This window comes from Helobdella robusta, assembly GCF_000326865.2.
Source record: "Helobdella robusta unplaced genomic scaffold HELROscaffold_45, whole genome shotgun sequence".
Taxonomy (NCBI): domain Eukaryota; kingdom Metazoa; phylum Annelida; class Clitellata; order Rhynchobdellida; family Glossiphoniidae; genus Helobdella; species Helobdella robusta.
Genome location: NW_008705095.1, coordinates 261552 through 274504, shown reverse-complemented (window position 1 = coordinate 274504; position 12953 = coordinate 261552). Strand labels below are relative to the sequence as shown.

The 12953-nt window shown below is 33.4% G+C and overlaps 2 protein-coding genes across 2 annotated transcripts; both read left to right on the top strand.

Moving 5' to 3' along the window:
- The first annotated feature begins 4589 nt into the window (after window positions 1-4589).
- On the top strand, window positions 4590-5899 carry HELRODRAFT_185900 (hypothetical protein). Its single transcript, XM_009026070.1, has 5 exons — window positions 4590-4827; window positions 4892-4985; window positions 5079-5259; window positions 5336-5481; window positions 5565-5899. Exons 1-5 carry the CDS (start codon window positions 4619-4621, stop codon window positions 5724-5726), a joined length of 792 nt encoding a protein of 263 aa, XP_009024318.1. The 5' UTR covers window positions 4590-4618; the 3' UTR covers window positions 5727-5899.
- A 1550-nt stretch (window positions 5900-7449) lies between these two features.
- On the top strand, window positions 7450-12496 carry HELRODRAFT_185899 (hypothetical protein). The gene is made up of 7 exons (XM_009026069.1): window positions 7450-7670; window positions 7754-7847; window positions 7917-8090; window positions 8153-8177; window positions 10490-10572; window positions 12070-12114; window positions 12192-12496. The coding sequence occupies exons 1-7, from the start codon at window positions 7459-7461 to the stop codon at window positions 12351-12353; spliced, it is 795 nt and encodes a 264-aa protein (XP_009024317.1). The 5' UTR covers window positions 7450-7458; the 3' UTR covers window positions 12354-12496.
- The last annotated feature ends 457 nt before the right edge of the window (window positions 12497-12953 follow it).

Below are 12953 nucleotides of genomic sequence, written 5' to 3'. Positions count from 1 at the left end.
TGAATCAATGAATGAATGAATAAAGGAAAGAATGTACAAACGATTAAACTAATAAAAAACTTCTCATTACACTTTTACCTATCTGTAAATGTACGTTCATTTTTTGATATTGTCAAACCACTAGTAACTAAGTCTTACTGATACTATCGTAATGTTAACGGATCAATTGTTGTAAACAATTTTCAAACTCTAGTTTTAAAATGTTAAGCAGTAGGTTAACAAAATGAATGTAATTAAACTCATCAAAGTAGAGGTATCGAATCACAAAGTAATTTAGGTAAAAATAATTAGTATAATATTTCGAAAAGAAAAAGGAGTTTAATTCACAAATTATTCGTGGCAAAAGTTTTGAAACATTTACTTGGCGATTTTTTTCCAGGCAGAGTGAGGCCTGAGGGGGATCCTTCCATCGTACTCTCCACCAGAAGAAGAAAAAATAAGTATTCGATCATTTATTTACTTATCATTTATTATTAATAATCTCTTTTCGATAGAGTACTTTTTTTAATTTATTTTCAACAAAAAGTAAACAACAGAATGGAAGATGTACTCTCGAGTTTCAATATGTGTGACGCTTTTATTCAAATTTAGGCTTAATTTCCCAAGTCGATATCAGTCGCTATTGTAAGGGTTCTTTTCTCAATTACTCTTTGGAGAAAAATGAATTAACGAAACGAACCGAAACGAAAAGCAACTAAAATAAACATGTCTCTATAAAATATAATAAAGCATTTAGTGTTCCGGTATCATTTAAAGACAATCAGCTACACGATAATTTTTAATAGTAAAAACCTCCGCGAATGATAAACTTTACAGAAATGAAAAAGGGAATGCTCTGAACGTCTTGACTTTATTGGTCGCTTTCTTGGCTCTCCTCATCTTCTGTGTTTCACTTACCATAATAGCCACCATGTGTTTGAACGTTTCAATTGATCGGCCAGGTAAGAAAAGTGTATTATTACCTTTATTAGCCCTTGACAGGCCATCATTTTGAAGACACCCTTCACCTTTTTCCACGCTATGTTTTCCGAAAAAAATTATTTTAACCATTTTAACCAAATTTTTATTAATAATTGAGAAATGTATTAGTCTTTTTAAGTATTTTTTCTATAAGAGTATTTAAAGATTCGCCCTTTTAAAATAGTGCCCCAACTAACTATCAAGATCAAACCCCCCATCACAAAACCTCTAGTCTAAAATTTTTGTCAAACTTTAATGACATTATTTACTTAGTAAGAACGTAAACAAAATAGGTTTTTGGGGCTTACCTCCCAATTTAGAAATTTTTTGCAGGGGATAAGTAAAATTAAACAGAATCTATAAAATAACATTTCAATAAAAAAGTATTTATATATTAAAATTTATTCAATGTAAAAACGATTCCAAGAAATAACATTTAAACATAGTGGAAGCGCAAAAGGAAGGATCTTTAGGCCTGAAAACTTCGTCAGATGATGGCAGTTCAAAAAGCTAGTAATTGGCAAGAGTCTAATCTCATTGGTACCTATTCAGCAACTTGTATTCTCATTAGTTTAGAATTTTGGATGAGAATTTCTGACTAACATTTTTTGTTATTTCATTTCTATATGTGATAATTTAATCCGTAACATAACATTTTGCGAATATTGTTCAGCGAGACATTATTTTTGTAATAAATAATAATGACCTCAAAAAAGCCACACGTCTGTTGTTGTTCCATTCAATCAAAATGAAAATTTAAAAACTAATTCTATTGACTGACAAGTTTTTATCAGGAAATGTTTCCTCATAACAACAATAATGACAATAATAATAATAATAATAATAGTACGAATATTTATGTAGCGCCACACTCAGTACGCACTGCTATTACAGAGGCTTCCAGATGCTATATACATGTGTATATATATATATATATATATATACATACATATATATATATATATATATATATATATATATATATATATATATATATTTCTGAGCATTGACATCATTTCCTGAAATCGCTGAGGAGGACCTTGTGAAGATTATACTTGACTCTCCGTCTAAAACTTGTTCACTTGATATCATGCCAACACACATTTTTAAGAAATATCTAAAGTTTTTTTATAAGTTTTCTAACTAGTTTCATAAATCTCTGCTTAAAAAAAGGCATAGTGCCAGACTATTTCAAGCATGCCACAGTTGTTCCGATTCTGAAAAAAGTCGGCAGCGATGACGGGGAAATTGGAAACTACAGACCAATTTCTAACCTACCATTTCTATCAAAGGTGCTGGAGCGTGTTGTGAATGGGTTTCTACTGAAATATTTAACAGACAACGATCTTATGCCAAGGTATCAATCTGGGTATCGACGGTTCCATTCCACCGAAACAGCTTTGTTATATGTTTTATCAAGTTTGTTTGCTGCAGCTGAGGTTCAAAACATATCGGTACTATCATTCCTTGATATGTCAGCAGCGTTCGATTGTGTGGATCATGACATGCTTATAAAGAGATTGGAGTGCAGTTATGGTGTTCTTGGAGTTGCCCGTGACTGGTTCAGGTCATATCTCAAAAATCGTACACAACAGGTCGCTTTTAAAAACACAGTGTCAGATGTATCGTTGGTCTCATCGGGGGTGCCGCAGGGATCTGTACTGGGACCCATCCTGTTTCTGCTTTATACATCAGATATAATAAAAATAATCAGTTCCCACGGATTTGTTTGTCATGCCTTTGCGGATGACATCCAGGTGCTGATCACCGGTTCTCCGAGATCATTTGTAGATGAAATAAACAGATTTAATAAATGTATGTCGGACGTTGGCCGTTGGATGTCCGATAATTCATTGAAGTTAAACCAATGTAAGACTCAGTTCCTCCCAGTTGGGACATGGCAGCAGTTATCGAAGATGAATGTCACTTCAATCAAAGTAGGAGATACAAACATATCCTTTAGTACAACAGCTGTCAATTTGGGGATTCTACTGGATAATGAGCTATCTATGAAAGACCACATCATATGAAAGACAAAATTGCAGTGATTGTGTTTAAATCCTTGAATGGAATGTCACCGGCTTACATCTCAGACAAATTTTCCAGAAAGGCATCTACAACCTGTTTTCATCTAAGATCAGATAATATGAATCTTTTGGCGGTCCCAGCTAGGCATCTACGAATAGGTGCGAGTGATATTGCGGTCGCAGGTCCGACAGTCTGGAATGACCTACCAGTTTCATTAAGAAGATCTGGAATTAACTTTGTGACATTTAAAAGGGAATTAAAAACATACTTATTTTCTGTGGAAAAACAATGAATTTGAATATTTTGATTTATATCAATCATGCACAGTTATTGTTATTTTATTTTTGATGGCGCTTTTGAAATTATTAATTTGCGCTATACAAATGTTTCTAAATAAAATAAAGTTTCTAAATAAATATATATATATATATATATATATATATATATATATATATATATATATATATATATATATATATATATATATATATATATATATATATATATATATATGTTGGTAATAGACCATAATTTTTACAATATTCTATAAATTCTACCGAATGTTTGGCGTTAATATGTTTGTAGTTCGTTTTTTCGATTTTTCTCACTAAAGTTTTTTGGTGAACGTTTAGTTTATTAAAATTCAAAATAACTTATTTTTCGAATTCATGCTGCAAATAAGGCCATATTTCGATTCCGAATGAATCATCGTCAGTGCTCCTTGCTGTATATATAGGGAAATATTGACTTTGTCAAGATTAACACCTAAACCTGACACCTAATTCGCATCAAAGTTCAATTTTACAACACCAAAGTTAATTTTTACAACGTCAAAGTTAATCTTGACAAAGTCAATATTTATATATATATATCTATATATATATATATAAATATCAATTAGAAAATACATTATTACTTTAAAAAAAATTATTCTAATATGAAAAAATTACAAATAATAAAATATCAATTAAACAACTAATTAAAAATTAATAATGAAATTAACATTTATGAATGAAGATTTTAAAATAAGAAATTGAACCAGTTGCTAGTGAATCGTCGGCCAAAGATGTCAATTATAGTTTAAAATGAATAAATGAATTATTATAGAACAATGCAACTTAATTTAATTGCGTTTCTAAATTTTACATTTTGTAAATAAATGTTAGAAAATATTCAAAGCGATCAGTGAAATGACAGCATACGGCAGAATTCACATCTAACCTATCAGTAATTGGCCATTCATTGCTTATCAGAACATTGACATCAAACACAATTATAAAACAACTGAAAATATTCAAAATGAGTAGAACAACTTATCAAGCTCAATTGAGTGACAAGTCTCAAAAGTTTTTCTAAGAATATAAAACGATCGGTTGTTGGCAAAATGGTAGGTCCTATACCGTAACTTTCCTCAATCCACGAAACGTCACTCTTATCTCAGAAATTAAATAAAGTTCACTCTCATATGAAGATAAACTCAATCTGGTGATTGGCATTGAGGTTATCAATTCTACAGATGTTGTTCTTATCAAATTTTCTTATTGCACCGCGATAAAATTTTGAATAAATACCCGAGTCTCTGAACGAGCTTCACTGGTTCAATTTGTTCCGACAAGTTAGACACTAAACGATGAAGATGTTAGTTGCAAACTTGCTGGTGGTCTTCGTGGCTGCGGTCTATGCGGTTCCGGAGTCTCGCATTGTTGATGGGGTGAAGGCTGACGTCGGGGAGTGGCCCTGGCAATTGGCCCTGTATGATGGACTAAACTTCAACTGCGGCGGTTCAATTGTGGCTGCGACTTGGGGGGTGACTGCTGCCCACTGCGTTGGAAAACTTCCGTTGGTTTTTTGTTAATTTTAAATTCCGTATGTTCTGTTTATGTTTTTAAAAATATTTTTATAGATCCATTTACAAAATTCTCGGCGGAACGAACAGAAACAGCTTGAGCTGTACTTCAGCCAACTGTGTGACCAGGGTTCTAAAGAACGCTACCAGGGTACCAAGCTCGTTTCTTCATTAAGATTAATATTTCTTAATTTTTTTTTGAGTTGTAAGTTGTAAAGTTATATATGTTTGAAAATTTTCCCAGCATCCTATGTACGTTGGCGATGGAAATTTGGGTTTCCCGAACGACATTGCGTACATGGCGTGGGTGGAGCCAATCAAGGAAGTCAGCAATACAACCTTGAACGTCAAATACATTCAGAGGGCCACATCACTCAACTACGTCGGTAAGAACTGCTACATCACTGGATGGGGAAGGATCGTAGGTAAGGTTTCAATTTTTTTAGATTTGTTGTTCCATAATCGAATGCCAACGATTAAACTAAATTTGAAAATAAACAGGAGGTGGAAGCCTTCCACTGGACCTTTTAGAAGCAAAAATTGACGTGCTCACTAAGGAACAATGCCAAAAAATATGGGGTACCAAAGTTACTGATAAACACGTGTGCGTTCAAGATTTGAAAGATTACACATCGGCCTCATGCAATGTAAGTGGAGCCTAAATTATAACTCTATTTACGGTTAAAACAAAAATATTTCTCTTTCTAATTTACCACTAAAAATTTTCAAGGGGGATTCTGGCGGTCCGCTTGTTTGTGAAGACGCACCTAACGTATGGAAGTTGGTTGGAGCAACATCATGGGGCGTAGTAGGGTGCAGACCTACCTACCCATCCGTTTACACCAGGATTTCATCCTACAACGATTGGCTCGATTCCCAGGCAAAAGCATAAGTTACATAGCTACATAATCTAGACACGGCTTAAAGAAACAACTTTGAAATAAAAATTGCTTCATTAGATTGCTTTATTCGAAATTATTAAAAAACTTTGAAATTCTTATGTTTACTTTATTAAATTGTTTTATTCAAATTTATTGAAAAAACTTTGAAACATAATCCTAAAAATTTGACCAAATGTGTTGTTTGTCAATCAAAACAAAATTACGCTGATCATGTTTAACATTACCTATACAACAATAACTAATTTGAGTCAAACACATAACAATTAAAATTCATAACTTAGTTTTGAAATTTCAAAATTGCATAGCAACTGTAAATTTAAATCCCATCCATTTTAGTAGCATCTTCACCGACCTCTACTCGCCTCATCCCTTGCAACAAATCTTCCATGCACACTAACATTCATACAAAAGTATTCCCTTCTAAGAAGCGGAAAAATATTGTATTAAGCAAAAAAATCATTTGAGTGACTTACATAGGGAACGAAAGTTTGTATGTATTTGTTGTCATTAATTTTGCTGCCGAAAGTTTGTTTAGGATGTTTAAAAATTGCTGAGGACCTATTTTTTGTACCTCAATCGATTTCGTCATTTCAAACATTTAAATAAAGACATTATATTACAAAAAATGGTCATAGGTTTATTACTTTTGAGAGCAAAAACCACAAAAAAAAAGAAAATTTATACATACATTGAGAATTATTTTTTCGGTAACGGGAGCAGAAGAGAGTAGAGCAGACGGGTTATTGGCAATTCTATTACTGCTCGTGACTACGATAAAAAAAACTCGATACTTAGTATTTAAGTGGCAGTATATGTACTGTTCAGTTAACGACGTTGGAATGGTAAGAAAGAAACTCTATAAAATAGGGCCGAAAATTTTCAAAAATCTTTTATCTTTGACCTTGGGGAGATTTGCCTTGACGTTTCCAAATATTGAATTTTCAACTTCATTTAAATTTTCAACTTCCATTATAAACAGATAAAAGTGTTTTTGATAAAAAAAAATATTCACTACAGTTTAGGTCGAAAGATAAAACGGATTTTCAAATTTAGTTTATTCACTTTATTTGTATGTGTAAATTGTTTGAATAAATTCGGCAATTTTTTTAAATTTGGCCCGTCAACTTTTCACTAACACCCGCCAGTCGATTTGTTCTTGGTGTTACACTAATCAATTGACTACTAAATAACTTTCTCTCTCATTATTAAACCAGTTGGTTTTTTACGAATAAGTGGACAAAAATATTTGTCGTCAGAATTGTTGTGATTTTTTATAATTCTAACAGAAAATCACAGAAGTATATAACCCGAATAAATTTAAAATTAATAATTTGTATATTCCTTACATTTCTCAGAAAGATGTTCAAACATGCATTGAAAAATTAAACCAACGTGATGAACCATATACAAAAAACAATAGAAGCAACTACTTTAAAATTATTAACAATAACTAATGAATGATTTTGGTTGAGATATGAAGTTGTTTAAAATATGACAGTAAGTCACTTCAAATAATCATCCGCGTTATTTAATGAACAGCAACTGGTTGAACTTTCACAATTGTTTGAAAATTTTTTCTGCGAAAACAGATAAGTTATCAATTATACAGATGTTGTTTTTATCAAATTTCCTTGTTGCATTGGGTGAAACATTTGAATAAATATTCGAGCCTCTAAGCGATCTTCAAATGTTCAATTTGTTCCGACAAATTAGACACAGTGAATGATGAAGATGTTAGTTGCAAACCTGCTGGTGATTTTCTTGGCTGCCGTTCATGCGGCTCCAGAGTCTCGCATAGTTGGCGGGGTGAAAGCCGACAAGGGTGAGTGGCCCTGGCAGATGGCGTTGTATGCTTCTGGCAGATTTAGCTGTGGTGCTTCAATTGTGGCTGCGACTTGGGGAGTCACAGCTGCCCACTGCGTTGGAGGACTTCCGTAAGTACAACTACTAATTTTTTATTCGCAATTTAATTCGTCAATGTACAAATAAATCAACTGCAAATTAATTTTATTAACAGTGTTACTTACAAAATTCTGGCCGGCACAAACACCAACAACTTGATTTGTTCGGTTGGTCACTGTGTTACCAGGTCTCTGAGGAACGCTACAAGAGTAAGATGCTCAATTTCTTCAAATATATATATGCTATATACGATCGTTAATTGAGTAATTAATTTCTAGCACCCGGAATACAGTGGAAGTGGAGCTTTAGGCTATCCCAACGACATTGCCTACATATCATGGGCGGAGCCTATTAATGAAGTTTCAACAGTCAACATGACGGTCAAATACGTTCAAAGAGCCACCTCAACCAACTATGTTGGCAAAAACTGCTACATTACTGGATGGGGAAGAGTGAAAGGTGAGATCTTTTATATTTAAACTGCCACAATATTTTCATTTTATAAAATTTCATATTGATAGGGGGTGGAGTTTTGCCAACTGATCTCATGGAAACAAGAATCGATGTTCTCACTAAAGAGCAATGTCAGAAACACTGGGGATCCATAATTACAGACAAGCACGTTTGCGTTCATGATTTGATAGATTTCAGCTCAGGAGCGTGCAATGTGGGTGGAGCATAAATAATTTTTGATAAAATTTTTTACATTTTATTGGTAGCCATTTGGAAAAAAAATGTTATTCTTAGGGTGATTCTGGCGGTCCTCTGATCTGTGAGGACTCACCAAAAGTGTGGAAGCTGGTTGGAGCAACGTCGTGGGGCTCAGCCGGTTGTGGAACTAACATGCCATCCGTCTACACCAGGATTTCATCCTACAACCAGTGGCTCGATTCCCAGGCAAAACCTTAAGTTATGTGGTTGGACTGGACAAAGCTTAAAAAATCAGCATTTAGCATTAAAATTTCAATTGCTACATTTGATGACACTTTTCAAATTATTGATAAAACTTTAAAAACTCAAAATTTTGTTTAGTTTGCCTGAAAAATAAAATTTAAACTATTATTGAATGTGTAGTTTATTAATCCTAACACAACTAACGATTCAAAGATCGAATATTAGGAATTTAATGATTAATGTAAGCCAAACACACCAAAATAAAAACCTCAATAGATAATTTGAGAAAATTTAACTTTAATCTTTTCTTTTGACAAATTCTAGCAACATCTCTCCTCTATTATTTCTGTTTCTATTTCATATTTTCCCATCCCTTCTTGTCACTTTTTTAATTTCTTCATCATTATAGTCTGTAGTTAGCGAGTAAGCTACAATCTCGGATATCGCCTGAAACTAGCGTACATTAGACTGTCATTTACTGGATTTTTGTGCTTTTTCTGATAGCATCATTCCTCCTCTTCTTTCATAAAATTTTTCTCCTGACCAAATAATTCCACTTTATTTTACTTCACCCTGGCCAGTCCATCTTACTTCACACAATATAATGGTGTCATAGTTGTAATCGTTCAACACGTGCTTTATAATTTCATAGCATTATACCTGCTACAACGTTTGCACGTTCCGACTGTAACATAATTTCTACCGGCCATTCTGATATTTCCGAGCTCCGTATAAACTTTTCATCGCAGTTCCTAATCCGCAAAACTGCAACGCGATCCTTGTTATGCTGGCAACAATCGTGCCTCTATGGTTCTTGTTATAAAGCTGCAAACGGCAAGTCAGCAAGTTCTTGTCAGCCCAATTTCAATTTTCAGAAAGATATTCAAAAAAGTATTTTCAACGTGCTTTTTGTTGAAAGCACTGACAAAAATAAAAGAACAAAATAATCAATACATAAAAACTATCATTACTTTTATTAATGTTTAGTAAAAACAATTATAAAAGTTTAAGAGTAACTCAAAGTGATAATCTATTTTTTTGAAAGCCTCCTTAATATTATCATATGAACCGGCATTTGGTTAAGTTCTCACAATTGTTAAGAAATTATTTCACGATAAAAGATAAGAATTAGCTTGTTAACGTTTGCGCCAAATTGTCTGCTTACTTACAATAAAATTTTAAATAAATACCCAAGTTTCTGAGCGATCATCACTTGTTCAATTCGTCCCGACAAGTTAGACACTGAACGATGAAGATGTTAGTTGCAAATTTGCTGGTGGTCTTCTTGGCTGCGGTTCATGCGGCTCCAGAGTCTCGCATTGTTGACGGGGTGGTAGCAGACAGAGGGGAGTGGCCCTGGCAATTGGCACTGTATGTTTCTGGCAGATTTAACTGTGGTGCTTCACTTGTGGCTGCAACTTGGGGAGTAACTGCAGCCCACTGTGTTGGAGGACTTCCGTAAGTACAACTACTAATTTATAATTTATAAGAATTAAATTAGTCAGCTTACCACAAAATAAACTGCAAATTTTTTAATTAACAGTGATACTTACCGAATTCTGGCCGGCACAAATAGCAACTGCCTGAATTGTGAGTCTGGTCAATGCACTACAAGGACTCTAAAAAATGCCACACGAGTAATTTGTTCAGTTTTTTTCCTATAAACGATAATTTATTGAGTGATAAAAATTGTAGCACCCGGAATACAATGAAAATGGGTACTTAGGTTACCCAAACGACATTGCCTACATATCATGGGTGAAGTCCATTAATGAAGTTTCTTCAGTCAACATGACGGTTCAAATACATTCAAAGAGCCAACTCAACCAACTATGTTGGCAAAAACTGCTACATTACTGGATGGGGAAGATTGACAGGTGAGATCTTTCATTTTTCAACTGTCACAATGTTTCACGTTTAACAAATTATTCAATGGCAGGTGGTGGAATTTTGCCAAAAGATCTCGTGGAATCAAAAATTGATGTCATCACTAAGGAACAATGCCAGGCTAAATGGGGATCCAGAATTACAGACAAGCACGTGTGTGTTCATGATTTGAAAGATTACACTTCAGGCGCATGCAATGTAAGTGGAGCCTAAATACTTTTTGATAAGATTGTCTAAATTTAATTGGAATCTTTTTTTAATGTTATTCTTAGGGTGATTCTGGCGGTCCTCTGGTCTGCGAGGACTCACCAAAAGTGTGGAAGCTGGTTGGAGCAACGTCGTGGGGCTCAGCCGGTTGTGGAACTAGCATGCCATCCGTCTACACCAGGATTTCATCCTACAACCAGTGGCTCGATTCCCAGGCAAAACCTTAAGTTACAATACGGACTCCAGTTTTTAGAAAACTGTTGTGAAAGGCTTTTTCAATAATTGAATAACTTTAATTTATTGAATTTTAATTATAGAAATTTAATTTGTGGAATAAAAAATACATCTTAGAAATCTTATATTCTTCTTTTTTAACGACATTGCTTACATGGCGTCGGTGGGACCAATGCCACGAAATTCATGATAAAATCAGGTCACAAAAACTGGAGTCGCATAGGTGCAATAGTAAAGGTACATGGATTGGTGTTGTTGATGCAGTGTTTAGGTTTAAATGTAAAGAAATCCGCGCCTTTCACGTGTAAAAAATGTGTTTCGCCTTGATTCACGTGATATTAAACAATGTGTGTTTGTTGTAATAATATAATGCACCTCAATCGGTTGCCATAGCGCTTTACAAAATGGCATAATTATTAATATTATAATTATTATTATTATTACTGTTATTATTATTATTAATTCTAAAACAAATTTACAATTATTATCTAAAGAGCTCTGCACATTTCAATTTCTAATGTAAATTAATAAAAATTTGTCTTCAAATTTTATAAAACGTTATATGCATTCAGTAGGTACGCCTCTAATAAGTTTGCTTCTTTGATGCACTACTTCGTTTCACTCAATGAAGATATGTGTCTGTTTATTTTTTTAGATCCAACAATATCTGATTCAGTAGATTTTTACTTATTAATAACTTTCTGTGAAATTTAAAATTTGGAATAAACATTTAAAATATTTAGCCACCATGTGGTTATTTATGAGAGAAGGGAAAGTCAAAAAAGGCACAAAGCGTAGACAACCTCTATGGACAAACCCAAACTTATATGAAGTCACAAAAATTTTAAGTAATTATTTTTCTGTTTTAGAGAGCATTTACACGTAAAATTTTCACGCATTTATTTCTAACACGTTTTCTTACTTGGAGTCTTCAACAAAAATAGTGCAATTAACGACAAAACAGGACTTATAATCATCTTCATCCATCAGCTGTGTGCAGTCGCTGATTTCCTCGCGACATATCTCCACCAGTCTCTATCCCGTACCTCTTCTTCATCTGTTCTTTTCTTCGTAACTCCATATTTGGACAATTCTGCCCGTTGTAGATCATTGTCCAAGCAGTCAATCCATCTTCGTGTAGGTTTTTCTCTTTGTCTTGCTTCTTGAAATTTATACACCATGGATTGCCTAGTGGGTCCAATTGGGCACGTGTGCGTTCATGATTTGAAAGATTACTCTTCAGGCGCATGCAATGTAAGTTGAGCCTAAATACTTTTTAATAAGATTGTGTAAATTTATCTGGAATCTTTTTTTTTAAATGCTATTCATAGGGTGATTCTGGCGATCCTCTGGTCTGCGAGGACTCACCAAAAGTGTGGAAGCTGGTTGGAGCAACGTCGTGGGGCTCAGCCGGTTGTGGAACTAGCATGCCATCCGTCTACACTAGGATTTCATCCTACAACCAGTGGCTCGATTCCCAAGCAAAACCTTAAGTTACAAGGCTCTTAATCCGGAATTCTGTTTTTAAGAAACTGCAGTGAAATGCTTTTTCAATAATTGACAATTATTTTAATTTTTGGAATTTTAATTATAGACATTTAATATTTGGAATAATAAATATATCTTAAAACTCTTATATTTTTGTTATTGCTTACCTTGAAATTTATGATAAAAATAAGGTAACTAAAATTTTAAATAACAAATCAACAACAACCAAACCCGACATAAAAATTCGTAATTAAATTTCCAAATTTGAAACATATCTATGATGGAAGTCATCACAACTTGTGCTCAGAACTTTCTTCTCAATCAATATTCTCAATTTAAAATGTTTATTCACAAATAAAATATTTGTGGATCACTCACTATTCATAGGCAAACACCAAATCCTTTCAAAAATGTGATTTATTGTAAAAATAATTTCATATTTAGCCAGAGCAAAATATTTTCTAAATATGACATCACAATTATCTTATAGACATTGAAAAATAATAATCATAAGTCCTAATAAGATATTTTACACAATATTATTGTAAAAAAATTAATTAACTAATGAATTGTTTATTCTTAAAATAAAAACCAAAAAATATTAT

Coding starts and splice junctions, on each gene's coding strand:
- HELRODRAFT_185899 (XM_009026069.1), top strand. CDS start 7,459: ATGATGAAGATGTTAGTTGCAAACCTGCTGGTGATTTTCTTGGCTGCC. Junction 7,671..7,753: donor CACTGCGTTGGAGGACTTCC/GTAAGTACAACT, acceptor TTTTATTAACAG/TGTTACTTACAAAATTCTGG. Junction 7,848..7,916: donor CTCTGAGGAACGCTACAAGA/GTAAGATGCTCA, acceptor ATTAATTTCTAG/CACCCGGAATACAGTGGAAG.
- HELRODRAFT_185900 (XM_009026070.1), top strand. CDS start 4,619: ATGAAGATGTTAGTTGCAAACTTGCTGGTGGTCTTCGTGGCTGCGGTC. Junction 4,986..5,078: donor TTCTAAAGAACGCTACCAGG/GTACCAAGCTCG, acceptor AAATTTTCCCAG/CATCCTATGTACGTTGGCGA. Junction 5,260..5,335: donor TGGATGGGGAAGGATCGTAG/GTAAGGTTTCAA, acceptor GAAAATAAACAG/GAGGTGGAAGCCTTCCACTG.